We start from the raw sequence: 21791 nt of genomic DNA on the forward strand, positions 1-21791 counted from the left end.
TTTCAACTCTAGGCACTACAAGCATATATGTATAAGTATGGTGGAGTTCATATGAGTAGACATCGAGGAGATCAGTAGGAAGATATGCTCTTGTATGACTTTTATTCTCAAATCTAGACATCAAACATGATTTAAAAGACAAACACACACACGTACATTTGTTGTTGTATAACTGGGAAAAACAGACTAAACTTCCAACAAAAACTTCTTGACAATCTCGACACTTTCATCCACAATGTGTTTTTCCCAAATCTCTCTCCCATTCTTTCCTTCTCCCTTTGCCGTACTTTGATTCAGCTCAGCCATAATTGCCGCCGTAGCGTCAAGCCTCTTAATCTCCCAACCACCTCTTATCAGCTTCATGATCTTCTCTTTCTGCTTCTTCACCAACCGACATGTCCTCTCTTTCATCCCCTTCACTGTCTCCTCGTACGCCGCCTTTCTCGCTAAGTCCCAAATTCCCTTGTCCATCTCCTTAGGGTATACTCTAAAGTATCGGTCGAACTCCTCTACTCCTATCGTCTTCCGAACCCCTAGTCGTCGACCCGAATCTACAACAGGGTCGTACAATTCGGCAAGCTGCTCGACCAATCCCGACTCGATCATTTGGTCGACACGATTGCACAAGTGTTGGAACAGAACCGGCTCTAAAACATCAACCCATAAGATGCAACATTTGTACCTTAGGTCAGAGCAGATCGTTGAAAGACTCGATCCGGGAGAGAATGGATCAATATCCGGGTCAAAACGCTCGGCGAGTAGAGCGTGATTGAAGGAGTTGGATCCACCAACTACAATCGGGAGTTTCTTGCTAGAAATTAGTTTAGAGATGGACAGTGTCGCCAAAGAACGGAACTCTGCAGGGGTGAGTTCACCGTCTTGTGGGTGGAACTGACCTAGAAGATGGTGCGGGACTCCTCCTTGCTCATGCAGTGGGATTAGATTTGTGACAATCTCGAATCCCTTGTAGATTTGCATTTTGTCCGAGTTTATGATCTCGGCGGGAAAAAAACGGGTGGCAAGATCGACTGAGAGGCGTGACTTGCCTGTGCCTGTTGTACCTGTGATGAGAACCACCTTATCCTTGATATTTTTACGCCCTGCATGGCCCATGCACGTAGTGACTAATCGTGGTGACCCGAATTTGGTAGTGACGGTGGGAAGGAGAGAAGAATGAGAGAGTGGTGGTGATAACAAGGTCATGAGTTGTTGCATTTTCTTTAACAGCTTTCTCTTTAACTTAAGCTATCCTTTTATATGGCTTTCTTCTCACTTAAGTGAATATTTTTTTCTTTAACAAAAAAAATAAGTGAATATTTTACTCCGAATTCGGTTGACTGTAAATTTTAGATTTTATAGTGTCTTTATTTTGATTGTCTTGTAGTCCCTATTTCAAATTAACGGAGCTTCAATTTGTTATCAAGTTAATCATTCTCTTTAACCTGGTTTTGCAGGAACCCATTTTTACCGGGCTGAGACCATCTCCAATGGAGAGAGTCCTCCTATGGGCTCTCTCCAATTGTTTAATAATGTTTTTGATAAATTGTTAAAAGAGAGCTTATGTTTTGATTTTGTTAATTTTAATAGTCCAATGGTAATCTCTCTAGTGGTAGTCTCTCTAAACTTTCATGTTAGAAGAATTGTCTTGATTAACTACATACATCAAAAGTCAGCAAAATTAAGCATGATATAAACAAATGTGTATAAGTTTCAGAAATTTAAAATACTATGTTCATGATCAAGAACAGAAACTGATCTTACAGAACATTGCTACTTGTGCTAATGAGCTTAATACTACATATACTTTCCCATTAACTTCTACTTCTTTAACACGAGGCAATCTTGGAGTTTGGCATCTGCAGAATCAAATAACTATGGTTACTGTTTATTAAATAACTTGTGTTTTGTCTGAAACTAAAAATATATTGGCCTCTCTGTTGTTATACTATATGAGCCACACACTCACCAGTGATTTGCACGCGCGCTTATTACTGACTGAGACTATGCGCGTACCGTGATATCTGTGTTCCGCGAAGCAGTGTATTATTTTCACCATCTTCTTCGTTTTCCTTTTTCCTCAATCGACGACGATCAATCTCCAACCTCCACCGCATTGATTCCTCTGCTTCCGGTTCAATGTCGCTGCTAAACCAACTCTTCAACCGTGGGATCTTTGGCGCCAAATGGTTTCTTCGTCTTCTTCTTTTCTCTTATACGTTGATTTGGGTTTTGATTGAAGCTAGGGTTTCTTCAATAATTTGATGCCATCGATTACTCTTTTGCTTCAATTTGAAATTAGAGTTTGTTATGCTCTTAATTGTCCATAAAACTGAGAAATTGAAGTAAATGTTGGCAGCAAGACAAGCTTGAACTTGGCGATAGCTCGAATGAAATTGCTGCAAAACAAGAGAGATATGCAGCTTAAACATATGAAGAAGGAGATAGCTCACTTCTTGCAAGCTGGACAAGAACCCATTGCTCGAATTCGGGTTTGATCTCATTCTGATTTCTGTATGTTACTTCTTACAATCAACATCAATCTCTTATGTTCTTGTCTGAGATTTAGGTGGAGCATGTGATCAGAGAAATGAATTTATGGGCAGCTTATGAGATATTGGAGCTATTCTGCGAGTTTATACTTGCTCGTGTTCCAATTCTTGAAAGTGAAAAGTGAGTCTTTTTGGTTTTATTTGTGATCAAAGGATAGATAGTAGTGGGAGGATCCATAATGTGTTTCTTTGGATTTGTCAAATTGAATAGGGAATGCCCGAGAGAGTTGAGAGAGGCTATTGCTAGCATTATCTTTGCTGCTCCAAGGTGCTCTGAAGTACCTGATCTTCTTCAAATAAAGAATCTGTTTGGTACAAAATATGGAAAAGAATTTATCATGGTTGCTTCTGAGCTTCGTCCGGATTCTGGTGTCAATCGTACTGTTAGTATACTTGCGGGGACTAGCTTCTTCTTATTGATTTTTTTATACAGATATCTTGAGAGATGCATTTTGGAAGGAAGGTGCTTAACTAGTTGGATTGTTTTGCTTTCTTGGACAGATCATTGAGAAGCTTTCTCCTACCAGTCCATCTGGAGCGGCAAGGCTCAAGATGTTAAAGGAAATTGCGCAGGAGTACAGTTTGAATTGGGATTCTTCTGCCACGGAAGCAGAGTTCATGAAGAGCCATGAAGACCTACTGGTACCATCTCTGAACCCAGTTTTTCAAATTTTGTGGGAAAGTTAGTCGGTAACAACCACATTCTTCGGTCTCCTAATTCAGATGTGAACTTTGATAGAAGTTAGTTATGTCACGAGGTAAAAATGTGGTTTCCCTAAATGGAAAGAGCATGACAATGAATTGGAAATTTGAGAACTACTTGTAGGAAAGTGGTGCCTAACATTTCTATATGCGTCCACGGATTCTTACGTTTTCTTGTAGGTATTCAATAGAGCAAAAGGAACGATATATATATATACCCAAATGACGAGTTTTGTTCAATATAGCTTCTGATCTTCTGTAGATTTGAATGATTTTGCAAATGTTTTGTAAACCTTTTATATGAAATGAGTCCGTTTATAAAGTTGATAGTTTGATTTCAATGTCATATGTAGGGTGGAGCTAAGCAAATACATCGTCAAGATGGTATCTCTGAATCTCGACCGTCCCAACAAGGCTACGGTCAGTCTTCGGTTTCTAGGGAAGTTGAAAGTCTGCCTGCAGAGGCCACACAGAGATTCCAAAAGCTTCAAGCTCAAAACCCAGTGAGCAAAAGCATGCCATCATCTAAGCTGACTTCAGCCTTTCAAGCTCCTCCTGATACTAGACGGAATCAGACTGATGTAATGGAGATAGCTCGAGCTGCCCTAGCTAGCGCTGATCGTGCAACAGCAGCTGCTCGTGCTGCTGCGCAACTAGTGAATGTCTCTTATGGGGCTACTACACCCACAGTAGCAGCAGAAGGGAAGCCCTTAAACTTAATGTAGTTGCCACGTCGTCATTTGTGAATAAAAGCAACTGTATTTGCTTCATACACAGAAAGAAGGATAACGATGTTTTCTTTGGTACTTCATAGGTTTGGAAAAATGAGTATGCTAAAGAGTATTGGTAGATTATGCTCGAGTGTTGTGACCTTAGGTTGATTCAAAAGACAGTGATGTTTAAATGTGACATACAGATATAACTCTGAAGTTTGTTGGTTTTACAAAATCTATGCAGAAAAAACAACATTATCATGTAAAACTCATTGATTATCTTTAGCCTCCCAGAAGCATCCTAAAGTATATCTCTCACACTACTTTAAAAATGAAACTTGGCCCAATACAGACTTTGCACCACGCAAGCCCTGTTATTTCATCACCGGCCATATACGTCCTTAAATGGAAACATTTATGTATTCCAAAAGAAAGTGAAGACAAGAAAATAAAGAATGTATTGATGATAACTCATGGAGTCATGGTCGTGTGCGTGTGACTGTGGTAGAAAAAGGTCCACATACGACTTGCCCCTTCGGATACACACAAACTCAACTCGTCCTTTCCACGATTACAAATTTTTAAATTTTATTCTGCCAAAACCAAACTATACACTTTTGTCTCCTTCTCATGTACGTTTGGTCTATTTCCGGTCCAGGTGGGAATTTCCACTATTTCCACTAAAAATTTAATATCCGTTCCCACTTTCTAAAGCACTCAAACGAATCTGTTTTTCTTTTACATCATAAGGAACAACAGAAGAAAAATTAAATTGGAAAAATCAAACAATAGGTACTTACTTGTGGATATTTTCAATTCCTTTTGGGCGGCATTTTGATTATTTCAACACATTAAAAAGAAAAAACTCGAGACTTATTATTCTGGTGAACCACTCTCATCAAAGATATTTTGTAGCCAAAAAAGGTAATGGAGGACACGTAGGGCCAAATGAACAGACAGATGGTGTGTGATTAAGCAACTGAATTCTCTCTCTCTCTTCCATGTCCTAACCCTATGTCTCCATACATACACATTCTCTTCAAAACTCATTTCTTCGTCCGGTCCCCTCTTTAAATAGCGCTTCTCTCCCTTCATTCATACATACATTGATCACATCCATGAAGAAGGAGAGGAAGAGACAAGTACAGGAGGAGGAGGAGGAGAAGGAGGTGGAGGTTGTTGTGGTGGATGCGTTGACAGCAGCAGCAACGGTGGCTGCGGCTGCGGCGATGGAGGAGGAGGAGCAATTGTGGGGGATGAGGCTTAAGGCGGGAGATGGTGTGGTCGACGAGCTGATGACGTGGAACACCGTTTGGTTGCCTTCATGTTGGGACGTGGAGTTCGTTGAGAAAAACTATGGAGTTTTGTATAATGATGTTGTGTGGGACGATGATCTTTGGAATTTGAACACTTCCACTCAGGATAACATAAGACAAAACTGAAGTTGGGGAGATTTTTAACGTTTTTCTATCGGTTCGGTTAATAGGATATTTCGGTTTTTTTGTATAAACCGTATTGCAATCAAAATAACTTGTTTTGATTTGGTATGGTTTCATTTTAAGTTTTAGCCATTATAGATCATGATTTTTTTTCTTCGAAAAGTATCCCTTAAGTGAGGATTTTTTCTTCTATAAAAAAATCAATTTGGCTGTGGCTTTTTTTTTGTTTTGCTTTCTTTTTCTTGGTTTAGTATAAATTTTGGGGGTTTCCGGTTTAAAAATAAAACTCAATAAACCAAACTAAGTTTGTTTAAGGTTTATAGATCCTTTTATTTTCTTCTTGATCGGTTGTAAACTCAAAAATTCAAAATGAACTTATCTTTGCCGGAGAAGTTTTTTTCTTGATGTTGATCTGCTTTGAGTCTGTTTCGTACATGTTGTCGCATTTTTGTAATAGTTTGTGTGTTTAGCCATAGATCATATCCATAATGAACTGATCAAGCATGTCAATTATGTGAGATAGCACTCAAAAGTTAAAAAGATGAAAACTGATTTTAAGTGTTATATTGTAAAAATTATTAAGAAGTTGACTAAGCTGGTTTTGATAGCAAACAAACTCCCACATTATTTAGATGTGTTAAATGTCAAAAACAGTTAATCGTTCTAGAAGGCATATATGATGCCGAAGCCGAACCGAGGAGAAATCTGTGCATTTTATAATAGCACGTGGTATATATTTTTGAAAAATTCAAAGATATCCAAATTTTTGTAAGAAAAAAAAAAATGTAGATAGCTGGCCTCATAGCACACGTCAACAACATGATTATCTATATATTCCTCCTATAGATCTACCAAAAGTAAGTGATGATGAAACAAATATCCTGCATTACATGAATGTAAAGATACAAAGTCGTACCATAGTCCTTTTTCTTTATAAAGAGTCCCATGGTTCGTACCACGGAAAACCATAAACTAAATTCAATGATGAACGAAATAAACAAACGTACGTAAATTCTTTGCTTTTCAACTTTTTGATTGCATAGACTATCGTTTACTAAATTACTATTTATTAATTTTTTTCTTCTAAATCTGAGAAGAAACTAATTTATCCAACCTTGAAAGAGGCGATATATATTTTTTTTTTTTTGTAATGAAACTCAAATAATTCACTATAAAAGGCAAAGATGTCAGAGTCCACAAAAATCCTAAGTCGGTCTAATTTTTCTTCCTTTATTTTTGTCAGTAATTTCGTTATGTAGGTTTGGAATTTAACAGCAAAGTCATGACCACATAACACAAATCGAATAGATTATATGCACCAGATTTCTCCTCGGTTCCAAATAGTTGTTCTAGAAATGATATGTTGGAATTGATGTTCTATTTCTTTGTTTTGAATTTTTTCTATTAAACAATTTTCCAATTTTTAAGATCTATATTCGTATGTAATTGTTTTTAAAATGGGTGTATGCAATATTAAGATAAGAAGCAAAGCGTTCTCATATGAAATTTCCTTATTCTTTTAGTTAACTTTCTTAAAAATGAGTTTGTATTACAAGAAATTTGGTGTATAAAATACACTAGAATTTTAGCCCCCCAAAAAGAGGTTGTGTTATGGCAACATGTTGTGTTATTATTAGAATTCAAGCATTAAAATTTGGAAGTGTTTTTTTTTTGTCAACAAAAGGAAAGCTTGATATATAGCAAAAAAAAAAAAAGTAAGGTTTAGAACGTATTTTTAAGATAAATAGAGAAAAGCTAAGTTCCTAAAGTGGTACTAGAAGAAATAACGTTGGAAGTAAAAAGAGTTTAAACTGAATAATGGCGAAATGTAAGTTTTTGAGACAAGGACAAGAAGAAAATGGCGAAAGAGGTTGAGAAGAAGACAAGTTTTGGTTTTTGTGTGTATACTGCTTTCTCGATTATTTAATTAAATCCAACATGAATCGAATATATAGGATGTAGCATTAGCATGCTTCAAATATTCCTCATGCTCTCAGTTTGACAATCGACTGATCGAGTGATATAGCAAATCAGAAACTATTTTAACCACCAAATTATATACTCTTTTCAACCTCTCTTTTCTTAATTCAATATTTTCGTTTATATTAAGTGCGATTAATACTTGTCTTTTCTCTCGGATCCCATATGTTACTTATAAAGATGTGAACAAATGAGATTTAAAAAACGGTCACCTATTCAATTGAAAAAAAAAACAAAAACAAAGTGAGACTCGTGGGAGCTCTCGTGGACCTGCGAAGACGGGTCTGATTATTGAATCGAATAATTGTTATCAGCCCAAATAGTTATATAGACAACTTCAAATCAATGATATATCACCCATTTAAAAAGCAAAAAGAAAAAAATGTGACAACTTCAAAATAATATTACAATTTTTTAAAAACAAATTTTGGTAAATTCTTATCAGACATACCCATGTGATACAATTGACTCCGTACCCAAAACATAACCTGTTTATCAAGAAATATAATTTTTTTATTTAGACTTCATTTATTCTGTATATAGTCATTTTACAATATACAATACAATTATTTTACATTATAGAGTATGTTTAGCGTGATTATAATCAACATTGCTTCTTCACCTCCATCGATCAATATGTCTTCTTCAGTTTTGACCACCGACACACTTAAACGTAGGTTTAGTAGCTATTAGCTTCTTCTTTGCTTTATATGTTTCCTTTTTTGTTGTAGATTCATTTTCTTCAATACAATCTCCGTCGGGTAGCTAGAAATATCAATTGTCTGCCTAATAAATTACAGATCCATTCAATTCCCAACGCTACAGAAATGGCACCTATCTTGGGAATGCAACTCATGATTATCATCTTTTCTTTACATACATATTTCTTGTTGGACCACTCCATTGTTTTTATAACAATGAATCATAAATTTAAAATTTTGGACCATCTAACCGAGGAATAAACAGAGAATATCTAAGGAACATGCATGTGACAAGAAACCCAAATCAGTAAAACCTAGCAAATATGATATACGTACTACTCTCAACAAAGAATAACACTGCCCCTTGTTATATTACATAGTCATTTCATTGAATATTTACACATAACAGCTCTTTCATTTATAGATATATGTGTGAACAAAAAATTGAACAAAGCAGAGAGACATAGAAAACGACAGTGACAGAGAGACTCACTCAAATTATACAAATGAGTCAATGACACAGCACGCATGTCATCTTCCCTCCGGCTGCGCCTGCTCCACCTCATTAAAAGCATATAGAGAGACTAGAGAGATGGGGAAAGATATGGAGTTGTCTCATGTCTGAATATAACAATCTCTGACCGTTCTTGTCATATCAAAAAAGAAAAACTCTCACGTTCGTTTTTTTCCTCATCGAAACATTCTCTTTATATCTTCTTCTTGATCCTCATTCTCTTTTCTGTATGGGTTGTCGAGATATTCTGTTGACTTTCTCCGTCGCTCTCTTACTCATCTCTCTCTTCCAGATCTGGCTTTTCCGGGAAGGACGACAAGTTCCGGAACTATCGGACGACCAACTAGGAAAAGACAGAAATACCCTCATGACCTCCAAGAACAAGAACAAGAACGAGGATGTTCAACGGCTCTTCCAAAGGTATTTCAAGGGAAGATCTTTTGGTTTAAACAACACCAACTCTCGCTTTGAAGATTCCAATAGAAGGATCCCTAGTTCCCCGGATCGCCTTCATAACTAGTTAGTTCCTGTCTTTAGCCTCTATATATTCTTTTATTTTCTCCCATCTTCTTATAAACTCGTACTTCATTTTGTTAGTATGTATTTTTTTTTGCTTAAAATTGCTAATATATAGATAATATGGTAAGAAGCGAGAGCATTTTGGTTATTTCGCATTGGAATCAAAGAAATGTGCATACGGTAAATGAAATAAACTGCGTAATTTTTTTCTCTGTTCTGTTATCGGTTTGTCTAAACACTTTATGAGAAATAAATAATTATTCCTCTCTTGAATATAGTTTTTGTCCTTGTCATCAGGGTCTTCTCTATGTCTGTAAAGATCCGAATTACAAAATTTAAATGCCATTTTCTATAAAACTTATAAATATTTTGGAATCATATGTATGATGGTATATATAAGTTTTTGTTTTAAAACACATTTATGTTACATGTGTATATATAATATTGTTGAGATTTATCAATTCATCTTTTTATTGATTTATATTGTTTCATAACAAGTATGTTTGAGTTATCTTGGGAGTTGTCACCAAAAAGTATAAACCAAATTAGAAACAGAACAAAAATGATGAATTGAAAGAAGAATTTGATCTCCGGTGTCTTCTCCACTGACACTTTCTTTAGCACATATATAAGAAGAAATATTCATCAAAGAGGTGCGTATATATGCTCTGCTGCTTTCTCATCTATCAGATTTAGGTAAGTTCTGTGTGTTCCTTTTTCACAAATTCTTGTTCTTTGTGGTTTCATAAAGGGAAAATATGCAATTTATGAAAGTAACCATAAGTTGCTATTTATGATGATATCAGTTTCTTATGAAGAACATAATTGCTTTATTAAGAAACATTGGTATATACTAACATCAGGAAATTATTCATTGTGTTTACTACTAAATAATGTTGAAGGCTTGAAGATTTCCATCACAAAATTCAAAATAGAGAATAGGAGAGTTAATAATTGAATGACCAAAATCTCTACATGGAAAAGAAAGAGAAGACGAAGCATTTATTTGAAGAAATAAGAGTTGGTAGCTAATAATAGTAAACGTTGTCGTGACGAAGGACCCACTTGAATTGACGTAATCACGCGAAAAGTTTGTATGCATCTCAACGTTAAAACTAGCCGGAAAAAGGAAAGTCTAAAATGAGAGTAACAAAAAAGGTCAACTAGTGATGAACATCGCATCAGAAAAACAACATGATAAAGCATAGAACCATGGGACACGTGTGGTTCTTGTCGCAATGTTTAGGTCAAGGCGTGTGGGTAGATACTGGATCGTGAATCCTGTGAGTGGATCCATACATTAGATGGGATCGGTCGATGGGTCCACGGTAAAAAAAAAGTAGACATAAAAATAATTGTATAGAAGAATAGAAAAACGTACAATTTATTTTTGATAGGACAATAAAAATGCTATTTTTAACAGCCAAAAATATTAACCTTTCAAACGTATACTATTTTCTTTATTTTATTTATTTTACAGAAAATTGAGTTGATTTTGTTTTAATGGATTTTTCTAAAATAGAAAAAGATAGACGAATCTTATTTTTTACTAATTTTTTTTTATTTTAGAGAAAACTCTATTTTAGATGCATATACTGGAACAAAATATATGTAAAATACAATCACTTCTAAAATAGAAAAAAAAAAAAAAAAATAAGCATTGAAGATGGTCTAACATGACAACATTTTTATACTTTTGCTCTAAAAGACTTTCACGCCTTCAAAACTAGACAATTTCTACATATAAAATAATAATAATAATTCAAAATCGTAATCTTAAACAGAAAAAGAAAAGAAAAGAAAAGAGGATAACAACCATGAACTTTACCAATTTTTAGAAATAGATCTAAAACCACATGAACTTTTACATCTTTCTTTTTGTCAAAGAGACTTATACATCTTCTACTAACTACCACACAAACTATTAACTCAATCTAAAATTGGTGTCTCATAAAAATAACCAACACTTTTTTTTTTGGTAGGGGGTGGAAAAATAACCAATCTTGATTATTATTATTCAAAGCTGTTTCTATAATAACCCGCGCAATTATGGATCTAGTCCGTTAGTCATAAATTGGCTATATAATTTTCACAGAAAAGACACAAGACGAAGAGGGCCGTGATAGACTATAGGATGACTTTAATCTATGTATTGGGCTTTAGTTTATTTATGGGTCCAATATGTTATTATATTCACTGATCCAAGATGTTTTTTTTTTTTTTTGCATCACTTCGTCCAATATGTTTTGTTTTGTGTAGACTTTTTTTTTGTTACTAATGGTCCATATAATTATGTTTCTGGATACATAGTGGGTTAAGTGTTATGTATATCTGTTGAAATTCTAATATGTAAGTACCAATTCCTCCTCTCTGTTCTTTGGCCAAAAAAAAATGATAACCTTATCATAGTTTTGATCCTCTTTTTACCGCCATAACGTTTTTGAGGCATCTGGTAGAAGAGTTGAGAATGTTCAGTTGTTTACAAGAACGGAAATGGTATGAGAACAAGAACATTTCTTCCGCTATAGCTATGTTGAGTTTTCTTCTTAAGAAGAAGCACAAAAGGTTCGAGTAGCATTTGCTTATGTTACTTATATAATTGTCTTTAGGCCATGGAACTTTAAGGATAAAACTTGGGCGGTTAAAAAATCCGCCTAGATGCAATTACTGATATAGGAGAGGGACAAGGTAGTTCGAATAGTCTAGTTGGTTCCAAATTTAGTTTTGATCGGCTATGTAGCCGGTAGATGAAGTTACATAACGACAACAACAAGCTCAAGGAGGCATTGCTCATCAACATTAATGGTATTGCAGCTGAAATGAGGAACACTAGTTAAGTCACAATCAAAATACACTTTGCTCTGTTTTTAACAGAAAACTTATGCATATGACTTGTTTTTGTTTTTTCATCTTTTTATGATTTCATCTATCCGCATCTTTGCCTCTATTTCGATTATGTACTTCAAAGTTCAAACCGCTGGATCTTAACTAGCATAGTGCAATATAATCACGAACGGTTTAAGTTGTCTTATTTTAGTACAACTCCAGCTTAATTTATTTGGATCTGTGTTTTTTTTTTTCCTTTTCGTAACTTGTTGTTAATTGACATTCGTTTGGTTTGGCACATTGTATATCGGTAAAAAAATCAAATGAGGCCAAGATGTTTTTTTTTTTTTTTGCATCATTTGGTCAATTATGTTTTGTAATTTTGTATAAACTTTTTATTTGTTACTAAGAGTCCACATAGTGGGTTAACTGTTGTGTATATCTCTGTTGAAATTCTTATAAAATTGATTCAACCAGATTTCATTTTGCATGTGTAAATAAAAAGTCATTAGTTTTACATTTTGCATGTGCAATACTAATATCCAATAGTATAGAAAGATGTAAAGATATTTTGAAAGGCTTTCCATAAAAATCATAGGGAAACGGGGAGATGCCAAACGGGGTTTAATCAAAATGACGGTCCCTCACGTTTTGGGATCTACTCAATTTTTTTGAATTTTTTGTAAAGATTTTATATCAGTAGAAAAGAGATAGGACCACAGACATGTCCGTTTCATTGTTCAGCCCAAAAAGCTAGCCATGAGCCACTCTTCTCTTTATATGAATTAAATTATTACAACATTCCAAAATTTCATTTTAATTTGGTGGGTCCAATTGCCCTTTCAATCTTTGTATTAAATACATCTATTCATTTGTTCCAAATAAGACGGAGTTCAATTATTACAAAAACAAATATTGAATGTTGAATTTTTCAAAAACAAATTATCAATTTTGGCCAAATCTTAAAGTTTTCTAAAAAAAATTTACAGCTTTAATTTTCATAGCTAAATTAAACCCTTTCACCATTTTAACCAAAACTTTATGATATGAGTAACACTAATTTTAAAAAATTTCTCTCTTCCTAATCTTATAACGCCAAGACATTTCTTCAATTTAAAAAATCTTTCCAAATTTTATTAAGTGTCTTTTTATTTTTTAAACGCAATTTAGTATTTTTGGAAAACAAGAGAGCAACGTGTAAGATAATAATTTCTTTTAAATATTATATTCGTCAATTTTATACTTTTACAAGTACGTATATGATTAATGATTTTATCTACTCATATTCCTAACTATCCGGTAACTATAATAAGAGAAGCGGCAAATCGAAGGTTGAATGTGATATAAGTTACAAGGCCAATGTCTTTCTCTAGGTTCTTTCTTGCGGACCCAACTCTCAGCTATGCAACAACATCCTGCGATGTGACTTAATACATTTTTTCGTTATGTCCTGCCGTTCTAAGAATTGGACATTTTTATCACTTATTACAACAAAAACAAAAAGACTTTTCACAACTTTATCTAATGTATTACGGTATTACCCATACCTTTATGTCAATACCACCATTAATTACTGGTATTAAAAAGACATTTTTAATGTTCTACGTAGTAGCTTTAGATTATCATACTATAGCACTTCCAAACAAAACTTTTTTTTTTTTTGCTAAATATGTTAATATCATTAATAATGAAGTTGTGGCGTTACAAAGAAAACCAGTACAAAAGCAACTTTGGCAAAAAAGTAAAAACAAAGCTACAATAGATTTAGGAAATTTTTGAAGACATTAACGGATCCAGAGAAGCATTAGCTTACGCCAACGCTTCCTAAGTCTTCTCGAGGAAATGATGTTGCGGATCTCACGATCGACGAGCTTGAAGATAACTGCAGGAGCTAGGCGAAGAGAGTTGTGAAGGAGATTATTTCTTTGACGCCAAAGATTGTACACCACGACCTGAGAAACGATCTTCCGAAGCAGAGGAGGCGCTTCCGGGGAGGACTGTCTGACCCAGGAAAGGAGCTCCGACCAAGAGCTGAAAAGCCGTTGACGAGGGCAGATCCTGCGAAAAACCAGCCGCCACACTTGGGCAGAGAACTCGCATATCAGTAGAAGATGATCGCGAGACTCCGAAGCGAAAGAGCAAAGAACACAAGCGTCGGACTGAATGTGTCCCCAAGAAGCTAGCCTTTGCCGCGTCAGAAGACGGTTGAGATGGCTAACCCACATGTTGAATGCATACTTCGGCACAGCTCCCTTGAACCAGATAGAGGAGGCCCAGCTTTTCACAGTAGCCTTAGGCCGAATAGCTTCCCAAGTCTTTGCAGCAGAAAAACCCTGGCAAAGAAAACCATTAACAGACCATTCGTAACGGTCGACATCCTCCTGAGCAGTAGAAGGCACAGGCACCGTGCATAAGTGATCGTGAATGCCCTTAGCAGGAGCGGAACGGGACACCGGAAGTCTCCACCCATCTTCAGAAAAAGCTGAAGCAACCTTTGCAAGAAGAGGGACACGCAGAGAACTTGGCCCAATGTCACCAATGATCCGAAAGAGAGGCCCAAGAGAAGTCCAGTTGTCATACCAATAGTCAGCTTTAAGGCCATTACCTACTTTGCATACTAGAAATTGATGCGCTAGAGGCCTTAGACTTAATAACCTCTTCCAAGTCCAAGAGTCACTCTGACCCCCTTCAACAGCCCAGAAGGAGCCGCGACTAAGATGATGAAGGTGCTGCCAATCGGCCCAGAGAGAGTCCTTAGCAACAAACAGCCTCCAAATAAGCCTCATACTAAGAGTTTTGTTCCATTCTAGGAGGCGTCTTAAACCTAGACCTCCTTCAGATTTTGGGAGACAAAGGGCTGCCCATGAAACCTTTATCCCTTTAGCTTGCTCAATATTTCCTGACCAAAGAAACCTAGAACAAAGACTTTCAATCCTTTTGATGCATCCCTTAGGCAGCAGAAAAGTGGACATCCAGAAGTTGATGGAACCAAATATAACAGAAGAGATAAGCTGAATCCTGCCAGCGAAAGATAAGCACTTATTGACCCAAGAGCGAAACCGTGCCGTAATCTTCTCAAGGAGAGGCTCATACTCCGCAATGCGCAGCTTACGATTCATCAAAGGGAGGCCCAAATACCTAATAGGTAGGGTGCCAATAGGGAAACCATAGGCAGCATTTGCGTTGGATTCCAACTGATTCAGACCCGCTAGATAAAGATGGCTCTTATCTTTGTTGACTTTCAAACCAGACCAAGATGCGAAATCGTCCAACGTCTCACAAATACCATGAAGAGAGAAACTTCCACCATCAAAGAAGATCATAACATCATCTGCAAACATTAAGTGGGATATGGAGAGATTGGAGGCCTTAGGATGGTAGTGAATAAGACCAGACTCATACCTTGAATGAAGCAAATTAGAGAAAGCTTCCATTGCTAGAACAAAGAGATAGGGTGAAAGAGGATCACCCTGCCGCAATCCCTTGGTACTCTTAAAGAAGCCACCATTGCCTCCATTGATAGAAACTGTGAAAGTAGGCGTAGAGATGCATTGAGAAATCCAGTTAATAAATTTTTCCGGGATGGCGAGAGCACGCAAAGCAGCTATGACAAACTCCCATCTCACCGAGTCAAAGGCCTTTTTTAAGTCCACTTTAAGCATCCCTCTGGGAGAAATATTGCTCCAATTATACCCATGTACCAAATCAGTTGCGAGCAAAACATTTTCAGCAAGAGAACGACCCGGGAGAAACGCAGATTGAGCCGAGGAGATCACTCCAGAGAGAAGCCGCTGAAGCCGATCAGTCAAAAGTCTAGCGATAACTTTGTAGAGCGTGTTCAAACAAGAAATAGGCCTGAAATCAGAGGTGCAAGTAGGATTAACAATCTTAGGGATGAGCACAATAGTAGTTGCATTCCATTGCTTCAGTAAGCAGCCAGAGGAGAAGAATTCCTTGATCGCATCTGTCACCTCTGCTCCAACAATGCTCCAAGAATCGATAAAGAACTCAGCCGTGAAACCATCTGGGCCGCAAGACTTATTTCTGGGAAGTGAGAAGAGAGCAGCTCTGATATCTTCATTAGAGAAAGTACTTTCTAACTCGCAAACTTGAGCAGGGGAGCATCTATAAGATAACAACAAATTCATATCATTTTGCTCCATCAAGTAAGGATCAACTTCATCACCCAACAAACTTCCAAAGTAACTAGCACAAAGGTCAAGTATTCCCTCTTGAGAATCAACCAGCTTACCATTTCCATCATACAAAGCAGAAATGGAGTTAGAGGAATTTCTAGCATCAGCCATCCTGTGAAAGTATTTCGTATTTCCATCACCTTCAGCAAACCAAGAGATTCTCGACTTTTGGCGAAAGAAACTTTCCTCAGCAGCAGTTAGAATGTGCCATTTACGCTCAGCTTCAAGCTCAAAACTAGCATTGATAGGAGTGGGGTCAGCGAGGGTGCGATCTTGACAGCCAATAAGAAAATCGTGAGCTTCTTTGGTTCTTTTTTCCAATTCAGAGTAATTAAGCCTGCTGAAGTCCTTGATAGGTTTCTTTAGGGCCTTCAGCTTCTTGGAAACCCTGAACATAGAGGAGCCGACAACATTAAGGGTAAACCAGTTGTCCCTAACCAAGTTCAAGAAATCTAGGTTTTTGAGAAGGTAATTGAAGAACTTAAAGGGTCTTTTTGCTTTGATAGATGTCTCTTCAAGCACTACACCGCACGAGACATGATCAGAAAAATCAAGACTCCCAAAAATCCCAAGCGAGGAAGGAAAAAGGGCATTCCAACTATCGTTAACCAAAATACGATCAATCTTTTTAGCCACCGGTGTAGTATGACTCTTGTTCCACCAAGTGAAAGTATTGCCCTTATAGCGTAAGTCAGATAACTCCGCAGCAAGAAGACAATCTCTGAAGTCTCTCATATTGATGTCCACATTCAAAGACACTGGATTGGAATGCTCTTGAGGATTCAGCACTTGGTTAAAATCACCTAAGACCAGCCAAGGCCTATCACCAATAATACCTGAAACCACCATGTTCACAATTTCTATCCACAACTCTTTCCTAGAGGCAACCTCATTAGCAGCATACACCACTGAAACAATGATCCAAGAAGGAGAGCCAGGAAGCAAAACCTCACAAGTGATCATCTGCAGAGATTTAGCAACAACAACAACCTGAACACTTGGATCCCACATCACCCAAATCTTTCCTAAATCTGAAAAAGCATAGTTTTCAACAAAAGACCAGCCAGGAAGGAGAGCATTTATAAACTTTCTATCCTTTGGCTGTTTGACGTGCGTCTCTATAACGCCTCCAAAAATAGGCTTATTAGCCTTAACCCACTTTTTAAAACCGCTACGGTGGCTGACATTATTAAAGCCCCTGATATTCCAACAAAAAAGGTTTGTACACATAATTAAAGAGAGTGTTTAGGGCCCTTGCCCCGCTGGGTTTTCCGCTGACGCTTCGACAGCACCTGAGTAAATCTCGCAACATCCTCATCAGAAGACAAGACATCTGACGAGTCATCTTCTGTTTCATTTGCACTCATAGAGGGTAAACTAGAGCTAGCAACAAGAGCTGTCATTGATAAGGCACTAGAAGGGTCTGACTTGCTGGACTCACCAATAGACACTTCTTTCGGAACAGCACCAAGCTTAGCCGAGGCCAGACTAACCGTTTCCTCTGGTCCTGGCTTACTTGGAGTTTCAGTGATAGATTTGACCTGCCATTCCTGCCCTGAGGCAATTGTGCTCTTGGATGGCTCTTTGCTGGAGACAGGGATCTGAACTGGGGTCTTTGATCTTCTCCGACGCTGGTTTCGACGCTTCTTTAGGCCAGGTTCAGTAAGATTTGGACAGCTACCCGTTAGATGAGTAGTTGAAGAGCAGTTTGAACATAGGACTGGAGCCTGCCGACAATGACGAAGACTATGACCAATTTCCTTGCAGTGAGCGCAAACCGGAGGCATCCAAGGACTTGACACAAGAACTCTTCTAATCTCTCCAGTGTCAAACTGAACGTTAACCGCCTCAGGCAAAGGCTTTCTAGGGTCAATGATGGTGAAAACTTTGGCAACTACTAGATTTGTTTTGTTAGCTGTAGAGGGATGTAGGAATTTTGGTTCCCCCACAAGACTGGCTATACGTTCCAGGCCCTCCTCATGAAAGAATTGGTATGGAACGTTGCGCAACTCAAGCCAAATTGGAGCCGATGACAGCTCCGGCTTAACTGGAATAACCCCTGGTTCCCATTTTTCAACAAACATCGTTTGACCTTCTATTAGCCACAACCGCTGAGTAAGGACCCTGTTACGAGTATTAGCGTTTGGGATGCGGAAAAGAAAAGAGTTTCCTTCCATTTTTGAGACAGAGATATCACGGAACTGTCTACTCCAAATTCCATTTGCAATGTTATGAATCGTTCCCTGAGCGGGGGGATCAGAGTAGAATTGCCCCAAGATGAAGAAGTCCCAGGACTTCTTGTTCCTCTCAATTACCGAGTTTGGGATTTTGACACAGAGCTCCCCAGAAGGGAGAGTGAAGGAGGAACCTTTTTTTGCGAGCTTCTTAGCAGAGCCCTTAACCCGGTCCACCCAGAGCGCGGAGCCCGAACTAACGGGTTGAGATCCAATCACTGGAGCCTCCACCGGAGAAGTTCCAACGGTTATGCCTTGCTCGGCAGGGAGCGGAGAAGACAAGACAGACTTTGGTGGCAGCTGAGCTATCACCCCGACTTGAGAAGAACTGACCAAGTCTGTCTCATTGACAGTCGATTGGTCTAGGGAGGCTGAAGACAAAGCACTATTTGCCTCTGAATTGACGGACGTCGCAACACCGGAGGCGGAGCCATCGACGGTGGGGACAGGCGCACTTGCAGCAGACTGCGGATCTGGAGTCAACACTAAATCCGAGACTGGGGTCAGTGACAGATCTGAAACCAAAGAAGGATGAGGTCTAGAGGCAGACTCCTCCCTAGACCGAGCGGCAACAACACGGCTTTTGCTCACGAGAGGAGCAACAGCGCGAGCGTAGACTGCAGCAAATTTAGACGAACCAGGGACAGCCCCTCTAATGGGCTTCTTTTTCTTCTTCGGCATGAGAGCAGGAAGAAATTTCCGACCACCAGCGTGAGGCCGGCGTCGGGGGGAGAAGAGGGGGCGAGAAAACTAGGTCAGGGAGAAAAAGGAGAGAGAAAAAGAAGAAATTTCGGCTTCCAACTTATTATCGGTTGGTACCAAGAAATTTCGTTCTTATGTTGGTATCAAACAAAACTTGTTTGAAATTATCCATCTTACCAATAATATCAAACACCACCAATATTAACATTTCTTATGTACCACAATTAATAATGGGTCGTTGATAACGATTTGATGATATTAACGCTTATAGATATTTGGTCCAATATACGCTTGTGTGGTAGTTAGTAGCCATTTTCATCTTTTAGCTAGAAATTAAGAAGAAATTGGACTATACAGAAAAAAATGCGACATCAATTGGCAATGACAATGACAATTCACGGAAAACTTGTTCATTCTGCATATTATAGTTTGCTGTCTAGCCATTTTTGTGTTTGAAATCCCGATTCTGATTCTTTTAGGATAATATAGTGTTACCAGATATCAAAAAGTTTTTCAAATAGTTTAAAACTATTTCTTATTTTTTAGAGTTCGTAAAGATGATCAATCGATTTTTTTTAAGAGAATCAGTTTTTTGTTCTTATGTTCGTTCCATGGTAAACATGTTTAAGATAGAGTAATTTAACAATCAAAATGCCTTTGCAGTTTGCACATTCTTATTACCAGATATATACATCAGTGCTATCAATACAAGTAAAAGTCACATTATTATTGGTTACTTCTATGTACATACAAGTCCTCAAAGCACAATTAAGTGCCAAAATAACTTCTGTTGTTTCAGAAGAAAAAAGATTCACCGAAATTTGTAAAGTGAGATATAACATGAATAGATATTAACTATTCAGTAATTAACACCTAATGGTGAAGCAGCAGCAGCGAGCGAGGCTCTCTTCACGAATCTTCCTTTCATTCGTGGTCTTTTCTCTGCATTCAATTTACGTACCTCGTACCGTATCTTCTTAGAAAACAACCTTGTCCTCCTCTTCTCTCTGTATCTCGAAACTCTAGCTTCTCTACCTCCATCTCCAAACCCACTTGATGGTAAACATCCACCAACGTATTGCTTCTGATGAGTACTTTCTCCTCCATTCTCCACCTAAAACATATTATTTCAACTTTTAGAAATTTGAGAACAGTAAACTCACTTTTATTTGAATTCTATAAGAATGAGGATTTTAAATAACGTACCATGGAAAAGGCTGGCCAACCGCTGATGTCCATGTCTCGTTCCGGTGGCTCTCCTGAACTCCACGGTGGACCTTGACCTCCCCAAGTGGATATCACCGAGTCATAGTTTAATCTTAGCATCAGAACATTCTTATGTTCTTCCTCTTTCACCTTAACAACACATTCACCACTACTTTCAACGTTCTTCATTACCTCTTCTTCGGACGTCTTGTGTGACGACTCGTAATCAAAGCTTAGCTCAAACGGTACTGTTCCATCCACGTCTTTTCGATCATCATCAAATATATCCATGCTCATGGCTTTTATCTCTTCTACTTCTTCTTCAATCTCATCTTTTTCGATTTTGAACATCTCTGAATTAGATAACCCTAGCTCCTCCATGGCATACGACTCCGTGTCTAACCCGCGACCGAGCAGAGTCTCCACGTCAGCAGCAAACTCCTCAAGCTCCATGTCGGTCGGGAAAAATCCATTAAGACAACTTTCAGCGTTGTCTTCCTCCTCCTCGATCATCAAACCACTTCTGATCATAGGAAACTCGATCTTGGGCTCAACGACATCGTTCAAGAACTGCTCAGACACCAACGGATCTAGAACCGGCACTTGACAGATCAGCTGCTCTTCAAGCTCATAGTTGTCTGTCTGATCCTCAATACTAATATCAGGAACCAAGTCATGAAATATCGACGAATTGTTTTTCTTACCAGAGCCACGTGGCGTTCGAGCTTTACGAGTAAACCCGTGATGCCACGTGGCGACCTCATGTGGAGGAGAAGCTGATGAGTGGTTGCTATGCTTTACGACCGCCGGGCTAGCCGTCTTCAAACGGACTCTCTCGTGGCGGCGAGCAAGAGGGTTTGCTGAATGGACCAAACTGTCGCAAGACTGGCAAAGAAAAGCATCGTCGGCCGCGCAGTACCACCGTGCACGTCTCTTCACGCAGCTGTCGCAAGCCCTCGCCGTCTTCGCTCCAACAGCATTCGCCAAACTTTTCATCATTGTATACAAAGTCTACACAACCAACATCAACGACAAGAGCACGAGAGCTTTGGTTTTGAGATCAATCTCAATTATTGAATCTTTTGCTCTCTGCAAAAAGTTAGATTTAGTGTAGTCCTAGAGAGTTTGAGATTAAGAGGATGACCCGCATGAAGCGCATTCCCTTTTGTGTCAGTGGATTTTTGAAGTTATAAGAAAAATTATGTACTTTTTGGGTGTTTATGTCTTCAGTTAGGGACCCATGACGAGGCCTTATCTGATTTGTGATTGGTTGAGTTCTGAAGATGATCTTCGTAATAGTGTTTTAATTGGTCAGCTTCTTTATCCATTGGATTTCTTGTGTGGTCTACCTTGTCGTTTTCCTTGCCCAATCACTCTTTTTTTTTTTTCAATATTCAAGACTTTTTGTGATTTTTGTTATTTCTTTTTTCCTTTTTTTAGTAGCAAAGGTTTCAGCTTTGACATTTTTTCCTTTTCTTCCACCATTTTTTTAGAGACTATATAATAACTA

General features: G+C 37.9%; 5 protein-coding genes, 1 long non-coding RNA gene and 1 pseudogene across 10 annotated transcripts; 3 read left to right on the top strand and 4 right to left on the bottom strand.

Moving 5' to 3' along the window:
* Window positions 1–186: 186 nt before the first annotated feature.
* On the bottom strand, window positions 187–1215 carry IPT6 (isopentenyltransferase 6; the record flags this gene model as incomplete). Its single annotated transcript, NM_102352.1, has 1 exon — window positions 187–1215. One exon carries the CDS (start codon window positions 1213–1215, stop codon window positions 187–189), a length of 1029 nt encoding a protein of 342 aa, NP_173912.1.
* A 695-nt stretch (window positions 1216–1910) lies between these two features.
* AT1G25420 (Regulator of Vps4 activity in the MVB pathway protein) lies at window positions 1911–4263 on the top strand. 4 transcript variants are annotated; one of them, NM_102353.4, is made up of 6 exons: window positions 1911–2186; window positions 2357–2489; window positions 2567–2670; window positions 2761–2932; window positions 3051–3191; window positions 3605–4263. In NM_102353.4, exons 1-6 carry the CDS (start codon window positions 2137–2139, stop codon window positions 3974–3976), a joined length of 972 nt encoding a protein of 323 aa, NP_564235.1. In that variant the 5' UTR covers window positions 1911–2136; the 3' UTR covers window positions 3977–4263. The 4 variants fall into 4 exon arrangements, with proteins under 4 accessions (NP_564235.1, NP_001320581.1, NP_973911.1 ...); NM_001332679.1 differs by having other exon boundaries at window positions 1911–2489; NM_202182.3 differs by having other exon boundaries at window positions 1991–2186; window positions 2357–2670; window positions 3605–4228.
* Window positions 4264–4784: 521 nt separating this feature from the next.
* AT1G25422 (uncharacterized protein) lies at window positions 4785–5888 on the top strand. Its single transcript, NM_001160894.2, has one exon. The coding sequence runs from the start codon at window positions 5083–5085 to the stop codon at window positions 5404–5406; it is 324 nt and encodes a 107-aa protein (NP_001154366.1). The 5' UTR covers window positions 4785–5082; the 3' UTR covers window positions 5407–5888.
* Window positions 5889–8411: 2523 nt separating this feature from the next.
* On the top strand, window positions 8412–9875 carry CLE43 (CLAVATA3/ESR-RELATED 43). The gene has a single exon (NM_001332680.1). It carries the CDS (start codon window positions 8828–8830, stop codon window positions 9116–9118), a length of 291 nt encoding a protein of 96 aa, NP_001319079.1. The 5' UTR covers window positions 8412–8827; the 3' UTR covers window positions 9119–9875.
* Window positions 9876–10179: 304 nt separating this feature from the next.
* On the bottom strand, window positions 10180–10450 carry AT1G05963. Its single transcript, NR_138994.1, has one exon. It is a non-coding gene; the product is annotated as an other RNA (long non-coding RNA).
* A 3277-nt stretch (window positions 10451–13727) lies between these two features.
* AT1G25430 lies at window positions 13728–19054 on the bottom strand (annotated as a pseudogene; the record flags this gene model as incomplete). The annotated part of the gene is made up of 1 exon: window positions 13728–19054.
* Window positions 19055–19711: 657 nt separating this feature from the next.
* Window positions 19712–21540, bottom strand: BBX15 (B-box type zinc finger protein with CCT domain-containing protein). Its single transcript, NM_102355.5, has 2 exons — window positions 20282–21540; window positions 19712–20189 (listed from the first exon to the last, which is right to left on the bottom strand). The coding sequence occupies exons 1-2, from the start codon at window positions 21278–21280 to the stop codon at window positions 19935–19937; spliced, it is 1254 nt and encodes a 417-aa protein (NP_173915.2). The 5' UTR covers window positions 21281–21540; the 3' UTR covers window positions 19712–19934.
* Window positions 21541–21791: the final 251 nt, after the last annotated feature.

Source organism: Arabidopsis thaliana (genome assembly GCF_000001735.4).
Source record: "Arabidopsis thaliana chromosome 1 sequence".
NCBI lineage: Eukaryota > Viridiplantae > Streptophyta > Magnoliopsida > Brassicales > Brassicaceae > Arabidopsis > Arabidopsis thaliana.

What these genes read in the sequence shown, in the direction of transcription:
- AT1G25420 (NM_102353.4), top strand. Translation starts at nt 2,137, where the DNA reads ATGTCGCTGCTAAACCAACTCTTCAACCGTGGGATCTTTGGCGCCAAA. An exon ending in GGGATCTTTGGCGCCAAATG is followed by an intron (nt 2,187 to 2,356) that starts GTTTCTTCGTCT and finishes AAATGTTGGCAG; the next exon opens with CAAGACAAGCTTGAACTTGG. An exon ending in CCAATTCTTGAAAGTGAAAA is followed by an intron (nt 2,671 to 2,760) that starts GTGAGTCTTTTT and finishes CAAATTGAATAG; the next exon opens with GGAATGCCCGAGAGAGTTGA.
- AT1G25422 (NM_001160894.2), top strand. Translation starts at nt 5,083, where the DNA reads ATGAAGAAGGAGAGGAAGAGACAAGTACAGGAGGAGGAGGAGGAGAAG.
- CLE43 (NM_001332680.1), top strand. Translation starts at nt 8,828, where the DNA reads ATGGGTTGTCGAGATATTCTGTTGACTTTCTCCGTCGCTCTCTTACTC.
- BBX15 (NM_102355.5), bottom strand. Translation starts at nt 21,280, where the DNA reads ATGATGAAAAGTTTGGCGAATGCTGTTGGAGCGAAGACGGCGAGGGCT. An exon ending in GTTGGCCAGCCTTTTCCATG is followed by an intron (nt 20,190 to 20,281) that starts GTACGTTATTTA and finishes AATATGTTTTAG; the next exon opens with GTGGAGAATGGAGGAGAAAG.